Below are 26,289 nucleotides of genomic sequence, written 5' to 3' on the forward strand. Positions count from 1 at the left end.
TAAACGTAAAATTGGTATAGTTTTACTAATGAATAAAGCGATGAAACTCTAAACGAAAGTAAAACTAAAAACTGAACTATACGCGTGATTATCAAAGATTTCTACTCTCGATACTATTGAAGTAGAGTTGGAATAGAAGATTCGTTCCACTTCTAGTTCTTTAGCATTCAAGTTTCCTACAACTATCAATCCTACCAAAGTCAATGAGAGAATTACAAATTATACTACGCAATGCTACGGAATACTAAGGTTTGAATCTAGAATAAGAATTAGGGGGGAATTGAATCCACCTTGAATCCAACTTAAGAAACTAGCATAGATTGTTGTAATCCAATTTTTACGTTCTTACGGTAAGAATTGGTCATTCTAATCCCTAATTATACATGGCATCTCTACCAATTCATAACTAGTATGTGAGGACGTCCACCCACTCTCATGGCGAATCAATGACCTTCTAGAGTGGAATAGACTCTTACAACGATTCTATACTACACAATCAAGTTTTCATCAAGGCTTCATCAAACCCCTCTAATGGAGGTTTAGCCTTGATTCATCAAACTATCATTTCCATATGAAATTGAATACGACATAATATAAAGATTCTACCTTTATTAAATTTAACTAAACAATAATTGAAATCTAAATTAACAACTAAGAAATCATTCAATAACAAGAATCGAAATTAATCTAAACAATCATTAAATAACAAAGATCGAATTTAACAATAACTAACTATTTTATTTATCTAATGAATGATACTCAATGATTCAAATAACTAATCTGAAACAAGGAATGAAACTAATTAATTGAATGGAAACTAATTAATTAACTAATTCCAAAAACTCAAAAACTAGATCTAGAAGCTATTCTCTAACGGCTACTTTCTATCCTAAGCTAATTCATCTTCAAGAGCTAAGTCTTGTGTGTGAAAATGGAGGAGACCAGATCCATATTTTTGTGCATGGGCTGAGGGTCCATGTTTTGGGCAGGAAAATCAAGCCCAAAGCCCAATTTCTTCAGTCTACAGGCTCCTTTTCAGCTGGCTTTGACTTCAATAGGCTTTTCGTCAACTTTTGCTCCTCTGATTGGGTAAAAGTTTGAACCATTGGAAATCTCTTTCTGAGACGGTCATTTTGACATAAGGTACGCTAAATTTCGAGGCCTGAGTCCAAAGATACGATCTTCGGAAGTTCTGCTGACTTTTGTGTGCTGTTTATGCCCGTCTTGACCTTTAATCCCAGAACTTCTTAGCAACCAACCCTTTGCTCCTTTATATCGCCAAAGTGGCACATTTCTGCACATAATTGACTTCAATGCCTGAAATACATAAAAGCACGTAATTAGCATTAACTCTTATTTATTACTCGCATAATTAGTCTAAAAGTATTATTGTTAAGGGGTTAAAACTACAGTTTTGGGCTCTTATCAAACCATCCCCAAACAACATTTTGCTTGTCCTCAAACAAATATGAGAAATTAGTATAAGTGACTAAAAATGGAGTTCTAACTAATCTCGTTTTGTCGAGTGCGATTGCATTGACCATATGCAACAAGGCCTTAAACCACTAGGAATTCCCTAGTGGACGAGTTATAGCCTCATGAGAGTTTTCCAGTGAAAGTACTCACAAACTTCATCTATACTACAACGACTCAGAAATAAAACTATTGTTTCCTTATCTATGTTTCAATTATCTATACATCTCACTAGCAATAAATACAGAATAATCAAGTAGAAACCTGAGCTAATATATGCATAATAATCAATCATCTACGAATAAACATATATACAATGAGTAATACTATGAGATGAACTAGCAAGTCCGTTTATGAAAACTCGGAATAGCGTCCTTAAGTAGGTCCTCACATAAATGTCAAGACAAAAACCACTCTGATTTTTCTGCTCAAGTTTCGCTACTCCAGTGTGTATTGGGCACACTTTGCCTTACAATCTCAATGACACACAAGCAAGCCGGAGTCGATCAAACACATCTGCCACTTACTATCACACTAACATATTCTTAATTGAGCTAGAGGTCTTTATTAGGTGTTGCGGGGATTAGGAGATGGTTTAAGAAGGAAGGAAATGGATATTCAAAGAAGACAAGTCTGAGATAATAGAGGTTTTATATTATGCAACTAGAGAAACCCTTGTTCTTTACTTTTGCTTCTACACTTTGTTTCCATCCTTAGCCATATTTTTTTTCTTTTTCTTTGGCTTTTGACTCCTTGATTCTATTTTTGGAGTTCTAACTCTTTATTTTCTTTTATTATTATTATTATTATTTTATTTGGATGGAAACTTTATTTTCTTATCTGAAGCGACTAACAAATTCTTGATTTCAAAGGTTCTTCCCTTTTCTATTCTTCATCTCTACTCTCAGACTTATTCAAAGAATTGGGTAGGTTGATTTTTTTTTTTTTTTATTTTTATTTTTTTATTTTGTTTTGTTTTGTAACAGAGTAAAGGATTTGCGGTTTATGAAAGGCTCAGAGGGGCGACTAGCAGAAAATAATTCATAGGTTTGAATTTCTGGCTATATTGATCTAAAGAGGGCCTAAATTGTTGCTTAGGATATGGTATAGTAATCAAGCAAGTGGACATGTGATTTCTCTATCACGATTTTAATTCTCCCTTGTATCATTTCTCAAATGTTCACTCATATAAGGCTTTAAGCTATATTCTCACAGGATTTGTAGAATAAGTACTCTAGCCTAGATTTCAAAAACTTACTGTCAACAATCATAGATACTCATGTAACATATTTATAGATAGATGCAAGGATTATTACCTACATATTAGTCTAAGTTTCTAAAAACTATTCTAATGCAAAAGCTACGTGAGACTTCTAGATTATTAAGAGCATAGAGAAAGAAAACAATACCAATATTCCTAATTGTATAACATACTTTTATTTATATTTTTAAAATTTTTGAATTTTTTTAACTAGAAAACAAATGCATATTATACATATCTATATCTTAACAGATGCCTTAATTACACGTGTTTCTATGCCCCCCCCCCCCCCAAACAAGAAGCATGCTTTGTCCTCAAAGTATTTAAATAAATAAGGTAGAGAAATACCATTGAAACACGTGAAATTCTGGAACATCTGCAAAATAAGGTTAGACATACTAATATAGAAAAGTAAAACTGACGCAACTCTATAAGATTTCCACTCGTAATGGGGTTAATGAGAAACAAATTGCTTGGGACATAAGCAGACACTAACTGAAATAAAAACTAACATTAACTCCCGTTTAAGCATTTTCCTCATTTCCCTTTCCAAAGAGAGGAGGTTCCTTCGCATCCTGCCATGCCATGATAACTTGCCAAGCTCGCCGTCGTGTGTCGTCAACTTGTGCTAACCTGTCTAGTGTTACTATGTCTGATGGGGTGTAAGGAGCAACCAAATGAGGTTGCACCTGCCATCCCAGCCAAGTCATTACTCGAAATGAGCGAACCACCCAATTAGTGGGTCTCATGACTTCAACCCTTTTCCAATCCGTGGAACCGGGTACGAATTCGTAGACAACCGAAAGCATGATGCGGCAAACCAAAACAGGCATAAGAAGATACTTATGTCACATGCTTTGGGCTCTCTTAAGACTAGCCACTAATACTCGGGGAATGTCATATCGGCGACGTCCCTCAGCTAAAACAAGAAAAACATCACCAACGGTACTATTTGCAGAGCTAAACTGCCAATCCCCTAAAATATTCATCAGGATGAATAACATAGTGGTGCCTACATTTAGGGACAGGCTACCAAGTGCTATGTTGTAACGCCCTTGGTCCATTATATGAAATACCCCTCCCCTATAATACTCATGGAAATATGTATAGTCATAAAGGTATGCATTATCGGTCATGTATCCCCACGTGTGAATAGGATCAGGTATTGGTATTACCGAAACTAATGCTACCACATACTTATTCAATTCTAGTGGTGTGTCATCGACCGTGACAGAGAATTCTTGTTCTCCATCTTGGTTACAGTAGAACTTAACATTATTGTAAAAAAATTCAGTAAGCTTAGGTGAATACGAGTCGTTTTCACTTACCAGAAGTTGCCTCCATCCGAGCTGCATGATCCTTTCGCGGAACCAATGTCCATAAGGCTCCCCCCCCAACAAGTGTTCGAAAGACTGCTCCGGTATTACTATAGGAGAAGTCATCACAAAACTACTCTTTAGAATAGCTGCAACGATTCTGGAACAACCCACAAAAAATTGGAATTTTTCTTGCCCATGGGGTTCTGGGCGCGGGTCGCGCGCCACCTATGCCTGGATAGGGCGCGGGGTGCGTCTTGGTGATTTTCGAGTTTCAGGCACTTGGGCGCAAGGCGCGCTCACTTTGTGCCTAGGATGGGCGCGGGTCACGCTCAGGATGAAAACTGGAATTCCAGTGTTGTGGACGCAGGTCGCGCTCAACTCAGGGATTGGTATGGCACGGGTCGCGCTCTGATCAAATTTTGTCATACAGTGCCTAGAAGCGGTCGCTAGCTCCATTGGATTAGGCGGCCCGAGTTCTTGCTGATAGTGCTAAAATGGATAAGAAGATAGGAATCGTGGGAGTGAAAGGTGAGAGATGAAAGTGAAGTGTAGTGTGGGTTGTGAGTGTAGAATGAATAAAGTTTTTATAGTTTTTAAGTTGCTAAAACGAATCGGGAAGCTACCAAAAAGTTTTAAGGTAATTGCCGGAAACAAAAAAATTCCGAAACCGAAAACGGAAACAACCCATATTCTCTATTCCGAAATAAACCTAATATCTTTTAGGTTGAATTTAGGATAGAAATTGCCTAATTCATCGAGATTTCATCCTATCACAATATCTATTCATAGTGATGCCCATATCGACAATATTCTCAACCCTCACTCCAACACAAATTCTAAACCGGAGGATCATATCAAAAATCATACTAGAATACATAATACCACCCCCAAATAATTTGGGAAGGTGGGATTAATGATAAAAATAATGCACAATTTAAAAAGAACTGTATTATATTAAAACGGAAATTCAAACAACATTTAACAACCAAATTCAAAATTAAATACGGAATTCATAAATTAACATCCGAACTAAAGTAAAAAGCAAATACAAAACAAAATCAACTCATAATATTCCTAAACCACTAGCTGCTAGTAGTGGAAGGGACATAGGAAGGTGAGGTCTCCTGAGCTCCTGAAGGCCCAGAACCATCCGTCCTACAGCGGCGACACTCGTGCCTCACAGACTGCTCCTCAAAAGAAGCACCCCCTGGGGTGGAAAGCGTGCAAGCATCTCGTCTCGAAACTTGTGCTGAGCTTCCATCTCGACCCTCGTCTGTTCCCACTGCTCATCCTCGCGCTGGGCACGAGTCTCAAAGTTATGATGCATGGTAGTCTGCCGAGTTCGGAGGTCTTCACAAATAGTATTGAGAGAACGCATGCCACGATGAATCACAGCCATGCGTTCTGCATCCGACCTACACCTCACCAAGGCATCGGCATCAAAACATGCCGGGTCCTCCTCATCCTCCAAGTCATCCTCTTCAACTACCCTCTCTTCAGTCAACCTCCAAACTCTTTGGATACACTCTGTATAAATATGAGGATTTTGGTGCTCTTTCAGGCAAATCCTATCAGAAGTCGGAGTTGCTCTCAAGGTCATCATGATCTTGGTTATCAAAATAGGGAGAGGTGCAATACTCTTCCGAACTCCCCTAATCATGTTACCCAAAAACTCCAAAATACAGAACTCGTACTTCTGCTCTTGGAGTATCCATAGAATGTGTAGGCAGTTCAGACCGATGTCACTGACTTTCTCCTTCCCTATGACATTCCTACCAATCCACTGAGCTATAGCCAGCTGGTTGGTTCTGAGAGACGACTGGCGAACACAATGCGAGCTTGCATTGTAGTTCCCTTCCGAAACAGTCACGTTCATCAAAGGCTCGACCCCAGTACATTGGGAATCCTATAGTGTGGCATCAAAATGACGTCTAGGCGGAATGCCTAAAATCTCAGCTAACAACCCAGTAGATACTTCTCTCCTCCTCCCAGCCACCTTAACAAAAATCCTATTTCCATCTAACTCCCTCGTCCTATAAAACCGTCGAACCAAATCTTCATGGTAAAAATCGTCTGTCGAGTACCACAAACCACTCCAATCTCTCCTAACCATCTCGTCACCGTAAAACGGCGTGAAGTGGTCGGCAGTATGCGCGTGCTCCGGCAAAATCTGACGTCTTTGAGCCATTTTAAGATTTGGGACGATTTGGGGTTTAAATTGAATGTGGGGATGGAGTTTAAGACAACCTCACTAACCAAACAGTGGTGGTGGCGCGACAGTTCAAATTCCTCAAATTTTGTTGTTTTTTTCTAATGTTTTGGTGGTGGGAATTTGTGGGGATGGTGGTGGGTGTAGTTTGGAGAAGATTTGGGGTGGATTTAATTGATTGGCGTGGGTGTAATTAGATTTTTTTTTTTTTTTTTTTTTTAATTTTGGGTTAGGTTTTTGAAGCTTAAAACTTTGTTAATGGCGGTTTTGAGGAGGAACGCGACTGTTGTGTTGAAGATGGAAACGTACGTGCATTGCACGTGTGTGCGAGATTGGGCCCAAGCCCAATTTGATTTTTCGATTTTTCGCGCAACTTCAAACTAAATTTGCCGCTTTGTTACTGGTCTGATTTTTGCGAATGACCTATGGAAATGATCAGGAGAGAATTTCCAATCCAATGATCCATAAAACACTCTATTCCAACTATGGATGACATATAAGAAGATGGAAAATACCTCGAAGTGCGTGTGTGACGTAAGTTATGCGAACGAATGAACTTTAATTTCATAGATAAAGTCAACCCGAATTCAAAATACAATTAAATAGCCTACGCAACACAAATGGAAAGTTAAACAATCCAGTACATAAACGAACATCCCACCCCCAAACAAATTTTAGACAATAAAGTTTGAAATTTTGTTTTAAAAGCGGGTCTTTTAAAGTTAGATTCCCGAGACTTCCTAAATTACTATTTTAATGATTTTAACAATTTTTATTTTTTTATGAATAAGATTTAATATAAGAAAAACAATAAAGCAATTAATGCATAATTCACACCATAGAAGAACATGACTCAAAATCTGAGAAAACATGCAAGAGTGGAAAATGTGAATTATGTTTAATATGGACTTAGGATCCGGTACTTACAGCCACACACTCCATAAGGAGGGCCCGGTTACCTGATTAGTGCACTTACCAATATATGGAAATGAAAGGAAGTACACCAAACAACAGAATGAGCCGTTTATAGTCAGATACTCGAGACTTTAACAAATAATTTGATATATATATATATATATATATATATATATATATATATATATATATATATATATACTCTTCAGTTTTCCATATATCAACAATCTAAAGAGTTGGGGGTCTTTCCATAAATAAATAACATGGAATGCACCTCCAAACAGAATCAAGCACCAAGATTCTCTACGACACAACTTATTGAAATGAAAGCGAAGTCTGATGGATCTAGAATGTAACCGCGCATGCACCTTCTTTTTTGCCTTTGAACGAGAGGGTGTCCAAGTGAATGATCGTGAGAAAATGGATGTTTGTGGAAGATATGGTAGATATGGATGAATTTTAGACATAAGGAATGGAAGAAATGAGAATGTAGGTTTGGCACAAAACTCATTCATGGTGTAGGTGGGAATTGTCTCAATTCTGAAAATGGAGGTGTCAAGTGCCTTTCCCTTGGGAATTATTTCTGTATTAAGAGGATTTAAAAAATCATTAAGGATAGAAGAAACAAAAGGGTAAAGCGCAAACTCCAGATTCCTTTGAAAGGGTGGAAGGTGGGGAATATTGGTGAGGGAAGATGAATGAGTGTTAGCTAGAGCTCTCAGGTCTAGATCATTAGAAGTCTTGAGATATGCCAGGCATTCCTCAATAGGTGGGTCAAAAGAATCACTGGGATAGAGGGTGAAAATTTCATTTTCCGTCATAGCGTCAAGGGATAAATGGATGTTGGCAGGGTGGGACTCGTGAGGTGGCAGGGAAGAGTTGTAAAAGAGTTGAAGGAAATCTTCCTCAATTTTCTCTACGTCCAAGGAGTATTTGTCGAAGTTGGAACTTCCAAAGGAAAGGAATTTGTGCATCTGGTCATTCGGAAACGTGGTTTTGAAATAATCATGAGCTAAGCTCTCAATCATGCTAACCTCTCCATCGATATTCGTATAAGGCAACTGTTTGATCGTCTTAAAAACGTTAACCGCAATGGAAAGATGGCCAAAAGACAAGGACATCGAACCATCGTGGCAGTTTATAAGTGCGTTAGCAGTTGCCAAGAAAGGGCACCCTAAAATGATCGGAACAGAATCGTTAGCGACTTCTGTATCGAGGATAACAAAATCCGCAGGATGGTAGAAATCATTAACCTTAACCAGCACGTTTTCCACTACACCCTAAGGATACTTGATAGACCTATCAGCTAATTGTAACGTCATTGTTGTAGGTTGCATTTCCTGTAGACTTATTTGTTTATATAAATAATAAGATAGTAAGTTAACACTCGCCCCGAGGTCTAATAAAGCAGAGGTCGTGTGAGTATCCCCTAAGGTGTATTATATAGTAGGACGACTAGGGTCCTTGTACTTAATGATTCAATTGTGTTCCGTTAAAGTTGAAAACTGCTCAGTTAAAAAGGCGTCTTTAGGAATCTTTGTCTTACGCCTAGTAGTGCACAACTCTTTAAGAAACTTAACATGGTGAGGTAACTTTTTAATCGCTTCAAGAAAAGGTAAGTTTATCGTTAAATTTTTAAAAACTTCCCTAATCTCGTCAAAATTTGTATCCTTGTTTAACATAGCTAATTTATGAGGAAACGATGATTTCTCTCTATATTTAGCATATGGATCAACATGATGGTTAACCTTGCTTTTCTGTTTCTTAGGCTGTGGTTTAACTGGTACCTCTACCTGGGTAGGATCTTCAGTTTCTGTTTCAGTATCTAGTGTAATATCTGGTGTAGGGACTATTGGTGGGGTAACTATAGACATATTTACTTTATTATCCACCACTCTACCTGAACGGAGAGTGATGATGGAATTTATCTCCCCTACGTTTGCATTTTCGTTACTAGTATTACCGTTTACCTCAAAGGCTGTGTTTGGTGTTTTAGGATTAGGTATCGCTTGTCCTGGAAACACACCTTTGGGTTGCACTTTCTCTTGAGCTAACTGCTGTAAGGAAAGTTGGATGGCTTATAAAATCTGTTGTTGAGATTGCATAAAGGTATCAAAACGATCTGGTTGTGGAGTAGTATTTGTTACTGGTTCCGTGACAGGAACTATGTCACGTTGATTATTAATGGGTGGATTTTGATAGTTATTATTTATCGGAACGATACCTCTATTAGTATTATAATTATTATGGTTATAATTATTATAATTATCCTGACCTTGTCCTTGTCGTGTTTGAGCTTGGTTGTTATAATTATAATTACCCTGTCCTTGTCATTGCCTTGGTGGACCTTGGCTGTAATTGTTTGTTAGCCTAACATTTGGGTTAAACAACCTTAGAGGTTGTTAATTATTTCGCCAACCGAAGTTGGAATTTTGTCGCCAAGCTGCGTTAGGTTCGCTATTAATGGAACAAACATTATCTTGTTATGATTGTTGTTGTTCATAGGCGAAAGGACAATAGGAGTCGGGATGCTCTGGACTCGAACAGAAATTACATGGATTGGAGTTAACATTCATGACGGGAATAGGCGTTTGTTGAACAGAAATAGCCTCTACCTTTTTAGTTAGAGATTCGATTAAATTTTTAAGCTCCAGATAGGGTTTCATCTCAAACATACCGGCGGTCTTTACTGTTGTAGAAGAACTAGCATTGCGGAAGATATCGTCCACTACCCCCATTATTATTACACTTAGTTTGATCTTCAAAAAATTTATAAGCTTCTGAAGCTCCCTTACTTAGGAAACTACCTCCATTCATTATGTTAAGCACCTCCTTGTGGTGGTGTAACAGTCCCTTGAAAAAGGCACGAACTAGCGTGTCTTTAGCGAGGTTATGGTGTGGACACTCTATAAGTAGATCGGTGAAATGATTCCAAGCCTCTAAAAATGATTCATGAGGATTCTGTCGAAAGAAATGAATCTTGGAAAGCATTTCATCGGTCTTCAGTGGTGGGTAAAAATGTTTCATAAATAGTTGAACAAGTTTAGCCCACGAGTCCACAGAATTTGGCGCTTTGGGCGCTTAACCAAGACGCGCCTTTATCGGCTAAAGTGAAGGGAAATACCCTTAGTTTAATTTGTTCAAAGACCAACCGTGGATGGTGGAATGTAGTAAGGACTTGGTCAATCCTACACATGTGCTGATAAGGCTTTTCATGGTCTAACCCATGAAAAATGGGTAACAAATTAAATATATTTGGGGGGATTCGAAATCCCCAATCGGTCCGATAGAATGATGCAAGATTTAGGGCTATCGTTCAAGGCTTTGTAAAAGTCAGAGAGAGGAGACTCTCTTTCTTCAGCCATTACTTCTGGTGGTGTGTGTGGTATATTAGTTAGCGGTGTAGTGAGTGATATACTAGAAAGGCTTGTTTGTTGACGTTGCCGGTTGATTACGTTAGGCATTTTTCTTCAGCCTGACCTTAATCTCATGTAAGGCTAAGACAATCTTAACGAAATACAACAACACTCCAAACAAACCTGATATGCTAGTATGAACCTCTAACAGGAGATGCGAGGTGTGGAAGAAAAAAGTACCTGAATGCCTCCTTGCTTCGCTTATAAATAACGTCTTGTTTACGCGTACTCAGTGTGTATAACAAGTTAAAACACTGAAAACTATGAAGAAATGGAAATTTGAAACAAACGTGTGGAATCGGGCAGTTTCAGCAGAGGACGCAGGTCGCGCTCAGAATAGGCCTAAGTAGGGCGCAGGTAGCGCTCAAGTTCGAGCTGGAGTTCCAGGCTCTTGGGTGCAGGGCGCGCTCCAATTTAGCCTTGGTAAGGCATAGGTAGCGCTCAGGGAAAACCTCGAGGTCCTGGCACTTCAGTGCGGGGGGCGCTCGTGTTTTGCCTTGGCAAGGCGCGGGTCGCTCAGCCAAAAAGTGGAGTTCCAGGCGCTTGGGAGCGGGTCGCACTCCAATTTAGCCTACCCAGGGCGCAGGTCGCGCTCCATGTAATTCTTCGAGAACAATTTTCAGTGCTGAAACGGACAACCACAGTGAGAAACAAACAAGGGTGGGTGGGTTATGGGATTTTGGAAAAATTAACAAATCTAAAGAAAACAATGTTAAAGGCAACTAAGATGGCAGCGGCGCCATTTGATAAACGTAAAATTGGTATAGTTTTACTAATGAATAAAGCGATGAAACTCTAAACGAAAGTAAAACTAAAAACTGAATTATACGCGTGATTATCAAAGATTTATACTCTCGATACTATTGAAGTAGAGTTGGAATAGAAGATTCGTTCCACTCCTAGTTCTTTAGCATTCAAGTTTCCTACGACTATCAATCCTACCAAAGTCAATGAGAGAATTACGAATTATACTACGAAATGCTACGAATATTAAGGTTTGAATCTAGAATAAGAATTAGGGGGGAATTGAATCCACCTTGAATCCAACTTAAGAAACTAGCATAGATTGTTGTAATCCAATTCTTACGTTCTTATGGTAAGAATTGGTCGTTCTAATCCCTAATTATACATGACATCTCTACCAATTTATAACTAGCATGTGAGGACGTCCACCCATTCTCATGGCGAATCAACGACCTTCTAGAGTGGAATAGACTCTTACAACGATTCTATACTATACAATCAAGTTTTCATCAAGGCTTCATCAAACCCTTCTAATGGAGGTTTAGCCTTGATTCATCAAACTATCATTTCCATATGAAATTGAATACGACATAATATAAAGATTCTACCTTTATTAAATTTAACTAAACAATAATTGAAATCTAAATTAACAACTAAGAAATCATTCAATAGCAAGAATCGAAATCAATCTAAACAATCATTAAATAACAAAGATCGAATTTAACAAGAACTAATTATTTTATTTATCTAATGAATGATACTCAATGATTCAAATAACTAATCTGAAACAAGGAATGAAACTAATTAATGGAATGGAAACTAATTAATTAACTAATTCTAAAAACTCAAAAACTATATCTAGAAGCTATTCTCTAATGGCTACTTTCTATCCTAAGCTAATTCATCCTCAAGAGCTAAGTCTTGTGTGTAGAAATGGAGGAGACAAGATCCACATTTTCGTGCATGGGCTGAGGGTCCATGTTTTGGGCCGGAAAATTGAGCCCAAAGTCCAATTTCTTCAGTCCACATGCCCCTTTTCAGCTAGCTTTGACTTCAATTAGATTTTCGTCCACTTTTGCTCTTCTGATTGGGTCAATATTTGGACCGTTGGAAAGATCTTTCCGATCTGGTCGTTTTGACATAAGGTATGCCCAATTTCGAGGCCAGAGTGCAAAGATATGATCTTTAGAAGTTCTGTTGACTTTTATGTGTTGTTTCTGCCCGTCTTGGCCTTTAATCCCAAAACTTCTTAGCAACCAACCCTTTGCTCCTTTATATCACCAAAGTGGCACATTTCTGTATATAATTGACTTCAATACCTGAAATACATAAAAACACGTAATTAACATTAACTCTTATTTATTACTCGCATAATTGGTCTAAAAGTATTATTGTTAAGGAGTTAAAACTACATTTTTGGGTTCTTATCAAGCTTCAAGAAAATATATCCAGAGATGAGATTACTGAGGCATTATCAAGTATTGGTAGTGACAAAGCTCCGGGAAGTGATGGATTCTCTTCTATGTTCTTTAAAGCCACATGGAGAGTTATATCTGCTGATTTCATTCTTGCTATCCAAAATTTCTTCAAATCAAGTATGATGTTAAGAGAAGTAAATTCCACATGCATAACTCTCATTCCTAAAGTTGAGAGCCCATCATCTTTAACTGATTATAGACCTATCTCATGCTGTGGAGTCATGTACAAATGTATTAGTAAGATTTTAACTAATAGAATGAAGAAATTCATTCACTTGGTAGTGCCACCAAATCAGTCTGCATTCCTCTCAGGCAGAGCAATACAAGATAATATTCTCTTGTCTCATGAGCTGCTGCACAACTACCACAAGGATGCGACACCTCCTAGATATACAGCAAAGATAGACCTTAAGAAAGCATATGACTCAATCAGATGGGAGGTTGTGGAGTATGCTATGCAGAGAATAGGACTACCAAGAAAGTTTATACAGTGGGTTAAAGTGTGTGTGGAGACTCCTTCATATTCTATCATGCTGAATGGAACACCTTATGGGTATTTCAAAGGAAGAAGATGGATAAGGCAAGGTGATCCCATGTCGCCTTACTTATTTGTGCTAATTATGGATCTTTTCTCAGAGATTATGATGCATAGTGTACGGGAAGGAAGGTACAAGCTCCATCAGAAATGCACATAACCTATCATCACTCATCTGGCTTTTGCGGATGACCTTATTGCTTTCATATATGGAGATATTGAGGTAGCAAAGTGCTTGAAAGAAAATATTGAGACATTTACAAAATGCTCGGGATTGGAAGTGAATGTAAACAAGAGCAAAGTGTTCTTTGCAGGAGTTGATCAAAGTAGTTGTGATTCTATACAACAGATTCTCTCTTTCTCTGCAAGTGAGCTTCCTGTTAAATATTTGGGCATGCCTCTTATTACAACAAGGTTATATGCAATTGATTGTCTTCCATTGATTACAAAAGTGTCGAATCGAATTCGAAGTTGGAAGGGCAAGTTTCTATCGTATACAGGGAGGGTGCAACTTATCAAATCTGTCTTGAACAGTTTGAGTGTCTATTGGTTCTCTTGCTTCATTGTGCCATAAAGTATTACAGAAGATATCAATAAGTTATGTAGGAACTTTTTATGGAATGGACCAGACTGTGCAACATCTCATGCTTACATCAGTTGGGAAAGTGTACGTTTTCCATATGAAGAAGGAGGGCTTGTGGTCAGGGACCTCTCAAGAATGAACCATGCAGCAAATATGATGCATTTATGGAACATCATAACTAAGAAAGAAACTTTTTGGGTGCAATGGGTATACAAGAATCTAATAAAGGAGAAGAACTTCTGGAGTATGAAGATAGCTAACGACTGCTCGTGGAGCTGGAGAAACATTCTAAAGGAGAGGGATGAAGCAAAGCACATTGCATTGCATCAAATTGGAGATGGAGAGAGTACATCTTTCTGGTTGGATCCATGGCATCTAGATGGGATTTTAAAGGAGAGGTTTCCGCAAGCGCTGACATATAACTCTTTGGGAAACCAAGGGTGCAAACTCTCAGGGTTTATCGAGAATGGGAGGTGGAATATACCTAATCGCATTAGGATACACACCACTGATATTTTTAAAAGAATGGAGGAGGTGAGCATCATAAGTGGAGAAGACACGATAGTATGGTCTGTGTCAAACAGAGGAGGGTTTACTCTAAAAGATATGTATCACAGCATCAGGAATACAAAGCAAACAGTAGAGTGGCACTCGCTAGTCTAGTTTTCTAACAAAATCCCGAGGCACTCCTTCATTACTTGGATGGTGCTGCAGACATGCCTGAAGACATTATGCAGAATGAAAGAAAGGAAAGTGGTGACAGACGACACGTGTATAATCTGCTAGAGAGAAAAGGAAACAGAAGAGCACTTATTCTATGACTGTACATTTGCGCAAGCTGTGTGGAGTAAGCTGTTAACAATGTGTAGGTATGCAAGAATGAGAGTAGCGAATTGGCAGGAAAAGGTGAAATGGGTAGCAATGGCGACCACTGGGAAAGGATGCAAACAAGATCCGTTCAGATTGGTGTTTAATGCTTTTTGTTATTGGATTTGGAGGGAGAGGAATGCGAGAATCTTTCAGCAGAAAACAGTATTGGTGGATGGAATCGTATTCAATATTATGAGAGATGTGAAGACAAAACTGTTGGCAATAAACGTGAAGATGGAGGAAGGGCCAGAGAGAGAGAGGTTCACTGAACTATGGAATTTGGAAGTAGTGAAAATAAAAAAACCAAGAGTTTTTGTCAGATGGGAAAGGGCACCTGAAGACATATAGAATATGAATTCAGACGGTACTCTTCAAGGGCAGCTAGGGGCATGGGCAGTAGCGATAAGAGATGAAAATGGTCGAGTAAAAGCGGCAGCAAAAGGAAAGTCAGAGTACCATACCATTGCTTTGGTGGAATTGCAAGGAGTTGAACAGGGAATGAGGTTAGCGTGTGCACACAACATCAGGAAGCTTCGAGCACAAACATACTCACAAAATGTAATTTCTTTTTTACATAAGTCTTTGTTTCCTTGGGAGGCAAATAAGATGATGAGAAACATAAGAAGAATGGAGATAGAGTTTGAAGAATTCTCTATAATGTACATCTATAGAGAGGCGAATAAGTTAGCGGATGTCTGGCTAGTATAATACCTGCTGAGGAGTTCGTAGATATTAGCATAGATTGTTTATCACCTGATGTAATGAAAATCATAAATGATGATGTAATAGGGAGAGAGTATGAGAGATTGTAATCACCCAGTTCAAAGCTTTTTATTATTAGGGGACCTCGTTAACAACCTCGCTTGCTGATAAAAAAAAAATGATTTGTACTATTTTATATTTAAACTATTTTTAATACTAAGAATTGAAAACAACTAATTAAACTAAACTAAACCAATAGAGACGTTGGTTCACAAATGCTGACTGGTTTGCTCGATTAAGGATAAAATGCATGTTTTCACTCCTTCGCCATGAATTTGTACCCAATGTATACATATCAACTCGAGAACCCATATACTCATGTAGTACATCATAACACTGAACAACTCTGACCCACTTATAATCATCAATTACATAATTATACCTAAAACCATGCAAAAATCTGAGGTTATATCACCATCTTCAGAACCATGCGAAAATTCCAAATAGTCTTCCTCTTCTTCTGGGGTTTTTGGCACCGTCTTGTATTCTTTTAGTACATGGATTCCTATTGCTTGCACCCTACTACCATGTGTATATACCAAACCATTACAAGAACCCGAGATTTTAAAATGAAAACTTGGTATTCTAGGATTGTAAATCTCTATAGCTTCAGCAAATACGGTACCTTAGTCTATTGAGAATACTTTGGAAATGTTAAGAAGCAGGAGATTGGTGTGGTTGTTTTGAATGGCTAGGAATCTTCTCAATGGAAGAATAACATCTATTATCTTAATTTTCATTATCTTTAGTATAATATCGATTACATGTGTTATCTTTAGTGTAATAAATCTAACATAATAGAGAAGATTGATCTTGAGGAATTTGTGTGTTAAGTAGTGGTCCTAATTGAAACTCCCAAAGTTAATTAATGTATGGCTTAGATCTAATTTAATGCCTCGAGATATGTATACAAATAATATAGGACTCCTATATCTAATGGGATAAAACAATTAGAGTTTAAATAGGATACAAATTCATAATTAATAGCCCTATAATTGTGCTAAGTTCCAACTGTTAAGGAAATAAAATCTCTCTTCTATCCCAAATTTAAGGCTTCAACATAAGAGTCCTTTCATTTATATAGTAGTAATTAACATAAACTGTCCAGATTGATTTAGATAATAGATATCCATTCCATAAGTATGCACTGTGGAAATTCAAAAAATAGATGAACAAAATTTGAATGACAGACTGAAAGGGTCAAGGAACAACCTAATTAATATAGAAGGTAATATGGAGTTTTTTTTTTCAAAATTTAATAGAAATGTCAAAAGTAATCATTACAATTTTTATAAATTTTGTTAGCTAGGATTAGAATTGTTGTAAGAATGAAGAGATTTAGCAATTAGAGTAATGTCGACGAGTTACTACTCGATTTTGGTTTCATGAAGCACATATATGAATCTCCTAATGGTCGATTGGTTCTTTGGAACACACATAAAAAACAATTGCAATTGAAGCATATAATCACATGATCATTGGCCGATAGCCCTACAAACCTAAATTTTAAATAGGTAATTATTGAAACATACATTACTAACAATTATGCAATGTTTTGTTCAAATTGAACACAATCATTCGAACAAGACAACTGAAAGAAGCCAAAACAACTTAATTAAATAGGAATCATACATCAAATTAAATTACCACATATGTGTAAATTAACATTTAAAATGAGATACCAACTTATATTACCAAATTAAACGACATGATGAACTCACAGGCAATTTCCAGTATGGAATACATGTCTAGATGATTTAGAAAGTGGTCTACCATGACCACTTCCACAAAACCACCACCATCATTTTTTTAATTTTTTTTCTACCATTTATCCATCTTGTTTAATTTTAGAAAAAAAAAAGAAGAAAAATTCAAATTTCTTGTCATCCTCCAATATTCATACAAAACATAGTATTTGGAGTTTGGTAATGTGTTATATGCATGCATGACACTGGAAAGAGTTCGAAATCTTATTTCCAACAAAAAAATGGTACAAAATCTCAACTTTGGAGAAAAAAAGAGTGTAAGTGTAAAGGAAATTTGATTTTGATATGGAACAACACAGAAGGAAGGATGTCATGTGCTATCAACAAAATGGATGGCGTTTGTCGCCTTGCCGCTTTCCCTACCACCTACTCCCTCGAAATGGGCATTAATATTCATCAAAATTTCCACATTTTTAAATCGCTTATCTCTAACATTCACAACATATGCCACACTAAAGCGGGAAAATTGATAGTGACTGCAACGATATTGTTTAAAACTCTCTTAATCAGGAAAGAAACTAAATAATTAGGTTCATGAAACCAAAGTTACTGCTTGACTGTTAAGTTTGCAAACCTTTCAGATAATAATCATAAAATCATTAGCCCATAAATGGTGTTAATTAATTAAAAACTTAAAAGCTTGTATTCCGTGCATCAAATATATGGTTACTGAAGTCAAATTAGGTGGAATAATGCTTGTAGCCTGGAATTTATACTCAGAACAAGAGGACCACTATGTTTTTCCTGAGTTTCCAGAAAACAATACAGACAAGGACCTTTCCTATGAAAAGTTGTCTAATCGAGAAATGAGGAATTCAAACATTAAGACAGCAGGAATTTCTTTAAAGCATGGGAACATATAACAAAAAGGTATGATGACATAAACAAGCTTCATTTTGAGGTCTCTCGACTCATACCAGTTGAGCAGAATTGTGATGTCATCCACAACATGCTGTCTGGAAGGTCAGTCTTGAAGAAGACTCTGTCAAGGTTTCTCTAGCACTTTGAGCTACTGTAGGGGAATCGGGGAGGTTTGTGTCACCTAACATTTGGACAGCATCTGGCTTTCACGGGTCTTCATAGTTATGGTCTGTTTATTAGAGTGGCAGGTACACTCACTATATCATCACAACTGACGATGTCTCTGTTAGACAGAATCAACACAAGGAAACCCATGCTTTTGATACACAAGATACTCAGACAATACGAGTATCCTTAGTCTGATAAAGATAAAAAGCATCACAGTATGCTAGACTGTTGGATGAAATGCTTTTGCCACACTCCAGACAAAAAACTGCAAGGATCTAACTATACAAGACTGTGGATCCTGATGATGATCTTGTTAACTTAGAACCAGAAGTTCTTAATGTGGAACGTGCAGAAGGCATTGAGAATGCAGAAAACCATGGGTTTGAAGCTTATGATGATGATCCTATTGTTCATGATGGAATAGAACCTATTAATATAGAAGATGCAGATGAAGTGCATGAACCACCAACTGAGCAAGCAGAAGTGCATCCTCTTTAGCCACAAGAAGATAGGGTAAGGAGATCCGAGAGAGAAAGACAAGCTTCAACCAGATATCCACCACATACGTATGTTTTACTATTTGATGGTGGATAACCTATGTACTATCAAGAGGCTCTTGAAGGTATAGACAAGGAGAAGTGGTTGAAGGCCATGCAAGATGAGATGAGTTCTTTGCATAAGAATCACACTTATGACTTAGTTGAGAAACCGAAAGGAAGAAAAGTTCTCAAGAATAAGTGGATCTTCAAAGTCAAGCATGAGGAGAATAATCCACACCCAAGGCACAAAGCTCACTTTGTTGTGAAGGGATTCGGTCAAAGGAAAGATATTGACTTTGATGAAATTTTCTCTCATATAGTTAAGATGACTTCTATTAGGGTGGTATTGGATTTGGCCGCAAGAATGAACCTAGAGGTTGAGCAACTAGATGTCAAGACAGTTTTTCTTCATGGAGATCTTGACAAAGATGTCTACATGGACCAGCCAGAGGGGTTTGAGGTCAAAGGCAAGGAGCACTTGGCATGCAAGCTGAAAAAGAGTTTGTATGGGTTGAAGCAGACACCGAGATAGTGGTACATAAAGTTTGAGTCCTTTATGGTGAAGTATGGATACAAGAAGTCTGCTTCCGATCATTGTGTGTTTGTTCAGAAATTTCCAAATGGGGATTTCATAGTGCTCTTGTTGTATGTGGATTATATGTTGATAGTTGGCTAGAACATCAACAAGATATCCAATTAAAGCTGAAGAAAGGCTTAAGTAAGTCCTTTGAGATGAAGGATTTGGGTCAAGCAAAGCAAATACTTAGGATGTGGATCACTCGTGACAGAAAGAGTGGGAAGTTGTGGCTTTCTCAAGAAAGTTATATTGAAAAGGTGTTGAAAAGATTCAACATGGATCAAGCAAAGCCAGTCAGTTGTCCACTTAGTGACCAGTTCCGCATGACCAAAGGTATGTGTCAAATGGGTGAGCATGAGCAGAATGAAATGCAAAAGATTCCTTATGCATCCGCAGTGGGCAGGTTGATGTAAGCAATGGTGTGTACAATATCGGATATTGCTTTCGTCGTTGGTGTTGTAAGCTGTTTTCTGTCAAATCTGGGTAAAGAGCATTGGGAATATGTTAAGTGGATATTGAGATATCTCAAGGGCACTTCCAAAGTGTGTTTTTGTTTTAGTGGGAGTAAGACCTTGCTTGAAGGCTAGACAGATGCAGACATGGCAGGTGATGTAGACTCGATGAAGTCCACTTTCGGTTATCTATTTACTTTTGTAGGAGGAGCAGTTTCTTGGCAATCTAAGTTGAAAAAATGTGTTGCCCTCTTCAATATAGAAACCGAGTATATTGCAGCCATTAAGTGTTGCAAAGAGATGTTATGGATGAAGAGGTTCTTCAATGAACTAGGGCTAAAGCAGAAACAGTTTGTAGTTCTATGTGACAGTCAGAGCGCCATCTATTTGAGCAAGAATCTGAGTTTTCATTCTAGATCCAAGCACATACATTTGCGTTATCACTAGATTAGAGAAGTTCTTGAAGACAAGCAATTGTGTATTGAGAAGATCCATATACCGACAAGAACGGGTCGAATAAGATGACCAAAGTCTTACCGAAAGGTAAGTTTGATGTTTATTGTGCTACCGTCGGAATGGTAGCAAACTCCTCCTGTTGATTTGGGAATGCATGGAGGTATCCCCCCTCATAGCTCGGGAGGGGGAAATCGTTGGAGTTATCCCTCACATGAGGAAGAATAGAAAAATAGGTACTGTTTGTGTGAAGAAGTCAGAGCGCGCGCGCTCAGATTGGTCATGCCCAAGGTGTGCTCGCTCCCTTGCCGTGAAAAACAATATATATATTTTTAGCCTCTCACGAAACATGTCTACTGGAGTTTGGGAAATTGGAAAAATAAAAGGGTGCGCGCGTGCTTAGATTAGCCTTTCCAAGAGCGTGCCCGCGCTCATGCCTAAACATGCCGGGTTCTGATTTTTCTACAGTAAACACAAAATTTCGCAGTTGCACCAAAATTTCAGATTACTATAAAAACAAATGTTAGGTTTTGGAAAACCAACTCTTGAATAGAAACCCAATTTTGTGAGCTACCAAAAATTGAGAGGAAACCCTTGCAAAGAAGAAAAGCTTGTAAGGAGAGAGGAGTGATCTTGTAAGTTTGGAGAGACTTAAGAGGAGTGATTGTAATATTTCTTCCCACACTTATAAAAGGATTAACTCTTTTGGAAGTAAGCTAAAACATAGTTTGTATGGGTTAAAGTAGGCATCGAGACAGTGGTACATAAAGTTTGAGTCCTTTATAGTAAAACATGAATAAAAGAAGTCTGCTTCCGATCATTGTGTGTTTGTTCAAAAATTTGCATATGGGGATTTCATAGTGCTCTTGTTGTATGTAGATGATATGTTGATAGTTAGCCAGAACATCAACAAAATATCCAAGCTGAAGAAAGACTTGAGTAAGTCCTTTGAGATGAAGGATTTAGGTCAAGCAAAGTAGATACTTGGGATACGGATCACTCGTGATAGAAAGAGTGGGAAGTTGTGGCTTTCTCAAGAAAGTTACATTGAGAAGGTGTTGAAGAGATTCAACATGGATCAAGTGAAGCGAGTCAGTTGTCTACTTGGTGGCCAGTTCCGCATGACCAAAGGTATGTGTCCAAAGGGTGAGCACGAGTATAATGAAATGCAAAAGGTTTCGTATGCATCCGCAGTGGGCAGTTTGATGTAAGCAATGGTGTGTACACGACCGTTGGTGTTGTAAGCCGTTTTCTGTCAAATCCTGGTAAAGAGCAATGGGATGGTGTTAAGTGGATATTGAGATATCTTAAGGGCACTTCCAAAGCGTGTTTGTGCATGTTTTGGTGAGAGTAAGACCTTGCTTAAAGACTACACATATGCAAATATAGCAGGTGATGTAGACTCGATGAAATCCACTTCCGATTATCTGTTTACCTTTGCAGGGGGACAGTTTCTTGAAAATCTAAGTTGCAAAAATATGTTTCCCCCTCCACTACAGAAGCCAAGTATATTGCAGCCATTGAGTGTTGCAAAGAGATGTTATGGATGGAGAGGTTCTTCGATGAACTAGGGCTAAAGCAGAAGTAGTTTGTAGTTCTATGTGATAGTCAGAGCGCCATCCATTTGAGCAAAAATCCGAGTTTTTATTCTAGATCCAAGTACATACATGTGCATTATCATTGGATTAGAGAAGTTCTCGAAGAAAAGCAATTGTGTATTGAGAAGATCCATACCGATAAGAACGGGTCGGATATCATGACCAAAGTCTTACCGAAAGGTAAGTTTGATGTTTATTGTGCTACCGTCGGAATGGTAGCATACTCCTCCTGTTGATTTGGGAATGCATGGAGGTATCCCCTCCTCATAGCTCGGGAAGGGGAAATTATTGGAGTTATCCCTCACATGAGGAAGAATAGAAAAACATGTACTATTCATGTGAAGAAGTCAGAGCGCGCGTGTGCTCAGATTGGTCGTGCCCAAGGCATGCTCGCGCCCTTGTCGTGAAATAGAAGATATTTTTGTTGAGCCTCTCACGAAACATGTCTACTGGAGTTTGGGAAATTAGAAAAATAAGAGGGCGTGTGCGCTCAGATTGCCCTTGCCGAGAGCACGCCCACGCTCGTGCCTAAACATGCTAGGTTCATATTTTTCTACAGTAAGCACGAAATTTTGCAGACGGGCTGAAATTTTAGATTACTATAAAAACAAGAGTTAGATTTTGGAAAACCAAGTCTTGAATAGAAATCCAATTTTGTGAGCAACCAAAATTGAGAGGAAACCCTTGCAAAGAAGAAAAACTTATATGGAGAGAGGAGTGATCTAGTAAGTTTGGAGAAACTTGAGATGAGTGATTGTAATTTTCTTTTCTATACTTATAAAAGGATTAGCTCTTATGGAAGTAGGCATCATTGGCCGAACCACATTACATCTTGTGTTGTGGTATGTTTTACTTTTTCAATATTACTATTGCCTGTTTGTGATAGTTATATCTATAGTTTAGGTTTGTGGTTGTTGGTTGTATTGAAAGATTAGATTTTTTATTGGAATTGTAGATTGTTCAAGTGCAAACTATCTTAGTGGGGATCGATTGGTATTGTTTTCCCCACAACAATGGCTTTGGTGATTTTCCATTTGTTAATAAAAACGAGGTTCTGTATCACCATTTTGGACCATAAGAGAAACAATCAGATGACAGAGGGGAAGCAATAGCAATAATGACAAAAGCATTAAAAAACTTCCTTAAGAAAGCTAAAGAGGATCAAGGCCTTGGTGGTGTGATTGGCTTAGGTGGTAGTGGAGGAACATCTTTGATATCCACTGCTTTAAAAACTCTTCCAATTGGAGTGCCTAAAGTTATTGTGTCGACTGTAGCTAGTGGTAATACTGAACCTTATATCGGAACCTCAGATTTGATTATGTTTCCCTCTGGTTGATATTTGTGGGATTAACAGTGCTAGTCGGGTACTGTTGTCTAATGCTGGGGCTGCTGTGGCTGGAATGGTTATTGGGAGAGTTTCGGGATTTAGAGAGACTACTCACTGTTGGTATAACTATGTTTGGTGTTACAACTTCTTGTGTAAATGTTGTCAAGGAAAGGCTAAAGAAAGATGGTTACGAGACGATGGTGTTCCATGCTACTGGAGTTGGTGGCAGGGCTTTGGAGGATCTTGTTAAAGGAGGATTCGTACAGGTACCTTTCTCATGTGACAGTATATTGTTTACAAGAGTTACATAGTATGGTTGGAACATGTATTATTTAAACTTTCTAGAGCGAGTGTTTTTTGGTTTAGTAGAATTAGTTAATTTGAATTTGCAGTATCAAGTAGCTGCAAGTCCGCGAGATGAATCCTACTGACTACTTACTACATATATGACCAATCTACCAATTTCTATTATGTTCCCAGGAGATTCATCTTTAATCAAATTTAGTCTCGTCATATTATCCAAACTTAAAAGCTGTTCATTATTACTTGAAGTAAACGGAGAGGATGAAGATGATTTTTTTTTTTTTGCAATAATCTGAAGCCCCAGTGCCCTAAAACATATTTGACTTCAAATTTTATCAGCTCTGTTTAACTAGATTATTAAGTTTTCTGAATTATTTTCTCTTTCAGACTTGAGAACTTGCTTGCTTGTAGTTTTTTATTGGTTAACTTTGTTTTTTGTCTTTGCACATCTATGACTTGAGGAGTTACAAGTTAAAACTCACTCAACCTATTTTTGGTGTTCAGAATTGTTGTAGATTATCTTTTTAACTTCCCATTATATGTATGGTAAGTAGTTACCTTATCGAAAAACGATTAAAAAATGTATCAAACTTTACACCTTTTGACAATATGGGGACCAAACTTTTTTTCCTGACAGTTTGAGGACCAAACTGTTTGATTTTTGCAATGTAGGAACTTATGTTAAATTTCTTTAACACCGTTTCTAATTTGTATTAATTTGTATATTTTTTTTTCAACATTGCAAATTAGAAAATTTATATTAATTTTTTTCAACATTACAAATTAATTTATATTAATTTTTTTTCAACATTACAAATTAATTTTCATTTGTATTAATTTATAAAATAAAAATTAATACAAATTATAAACGGTGTTAGAGAAATTTGACAGAAGTTCCTACATTGCAAAAATCAAACAGTGTGATCCCCATATTGTCAAAAAGTGTAAAGTTTGATACACTTTTTAGTCGTTTTTTCTTATCTTATCATATTTGGAACCTGAGTTCAGTCTAGCATAGTGGCTCATTTAGCAATTTTGACTTTGACTCAGGCTTCTAAGAATTTGTTATGCTTTCTCCTTGTGGTTATTTATTCATTCAAAGCACTGATTTTTTATTTTATTTTATTAGGGTGTTTTGGATATCACAACAACAGAAGTTGCAGATTATGTGGTTGGAGGTGTCATGGCATGTGTCAGTTCCCCCTTCGATATAATTGATTTTATTGTTTAGCCATACAAATCAATAATAATTCATGTCATATTTTATTTTATTTATTTATTTTTTCATTTATTTATTTATTTTAAATATTACGCACCTCATTTCAATAAGGCATGCTCGCGGCTAAGACACAAAGAGAGTGATGCGTTTTAATGCCTTGACTACACTGGTTTTTACCGACTTTGCTAGTGATGTAGCAAGAATAAAATGGTGAAGAAATGTTGAAAATTAGGAAAAAACTACTAAAATTAGTTGAGTATGGTGAAGAAATGTTGATGATTAGGATAGCTAAAAATGTTGTGTAGTAGTTGGAGAGGTGTGCGTAATGATTATTGTTTTACACGGACACGTTCCATGTCCGTGAAAATTATAGTACATCTTCAAGGATGCATTGCTATTTTGCTCTTTAAGATATGATGTCAACACCTGCAAATTTGTGTACTAACTTTGTTCTTTAATGTATATATATTTTTTTATTGGAGCCTATTTGTCCTAATCCCCTGAAATCCATTTTTCCCCGAGGAAGGTGGGAATTGAAACTATGACCTTGGTCAACCTCCCAAGTCTTAACCAGGAGGACACTGGACCCCTTCAATTGTCTATATTATCATTGCATATTGATTGTAGGTATAATGGCCAACGGGTAGATTATTTGTTTCAAAATTTTCTTCCCGTCTTAGATTGGATGAAGCTAAAGACTTTGTGATTGAAAAGCAATACGTATACCCTTATGGTGCTTCAATTTGTTTTTGTGAATAACATTTTTAAGTGGATACCGAGTTACTGACTTGATTGTTACCGGCTCATTTGATTTGTTTGACAACAGAGAGCATGGTGTTGTAGGCGATATGAGGGATGAATAGCCCAATGCTCGAGTTAGAAAAAATGTATCGCTTATCCGCACCTTCCACGGGTTTAAAGGTATGCCTTTTCCTACACTACTTCGTTTGATGGTGTTCCAATATTGCCTACTTTAAGTCCTTAACTGGTGCTCCAGGTGATAAGCAAGGAACGCTTGAATTCCTCAAGTTAATATTTAGAGCTCTTTGCCTCTGCTGGGATCGTCAGACTCAGGATCTACACATAGATTGGGTTCTTTACAGAGGTCGATCTCTGGTTCCTGTGTCCTGTGAGGTGGTGAATGATAACATTGATGGGTTTTATCCGTAGTCTCACTATCCAGTAGTTGCCAAGTTTATGCTTCCTCGCACAGTGAGATTGGTCGAACCTTCTTCTCTAGAAGGAAATTGAGTGACATGTATATTTTGGTTCTTTAGCACTGAATACTTCCATGTAAATTTGAAAGTGTGCTATATCTTTTGGCATTTTTAGTTTTTAGTACTTTTAGTGTTATTACTGTAGTGTAGAATGGATTTACTGGTACATTTTGTGCGTTTAGCTATCCCATTTTGTATTAAAATGGAGGTCTTTTTCTGAATGATTCCAATGGATGTTATTTCC

The 26,289-nt window shown here is 37.5% G+C and overlaps 1 protein-coding gene and 1 pseudogene across 2 annotated transcripts; both read left to right on the top strand.

Moving 5' to 3' along the window:
* Positions 1-13,072: 13,072 nt before the first annotated feature.
* Positions 13,073-14,907, top strand: LOC147514924 (uncharacterized). The gene is made up of 4 exons (XM_086592740.1): positions 13,073-13,400; positions 13,665-13,764; positions 13,927-14,467; positions 14,803-14,907. Exons 1-4 carry the CDS (start codon positions 13,073-13,075, stop codon positions 14,905-14,907), a joined length of 1,074 nt encoding a protein of 357 aa, XP_086448866.1.
* A 247-nt stretch (positions 14,908-15,154) lies between these two features.
* LOC147514925 (toMV susceptible protein tm-1(GCR26)-like) lies at positions 15,155-26,288 on the top strand (annotated as a pseudogene). The gene is made up of 5 exons (XR_015212959.1): positions 15,155-15,361; positions 23,061-23,572; positions 24,739-24,801; positions 25,655-25,749; positions 25,826-26,288. The product of XR_015212959.1 is annotated as a toMV susceptible protein tm-1(GCR26)-like (transcript).
* The last annotated feature ends 1 nt before the right edge of the window (position 26,289 follows it).

This window comes from Coptis chinensis, chromosome 2 (genome assembly GCF_015680905.1).
Source record: "Coptis chinensis isolate HL-2020 chromosome 2, ASM1568090v1, whole genome shotgun sequence".
NCBI classification, from domain to species: Eukaryota; Viridiplantae; Streptophyta; class Magnoliopsida; order Ranunculales; family Ranunculaceae; genus Coptis; species Coptis chinensis.

Coding starts and splice junctions, on each gene's coding strand:
- LOC147514924 (XM_086592740.1), top strand. CDS start 13,073: ATGAAGAAATTCATTCACTTGGTAGTGCCACCAAATCAGTCTGCATTC. Junction 13,401..13,664: donor AAGAAGATGGATAAGGCAAG/GTGATCCCATGT, acceptor TGTTCTTTGCAG/GAGTTGATCAAAGTAGTTGT. Junction 14,468..14,802: donor TTTTTAAAAGAATGGAGGAG/GTGAGCATCATA, acceptor AACAATGTGTAG/GTATGCAAGAATGAGAGTAG.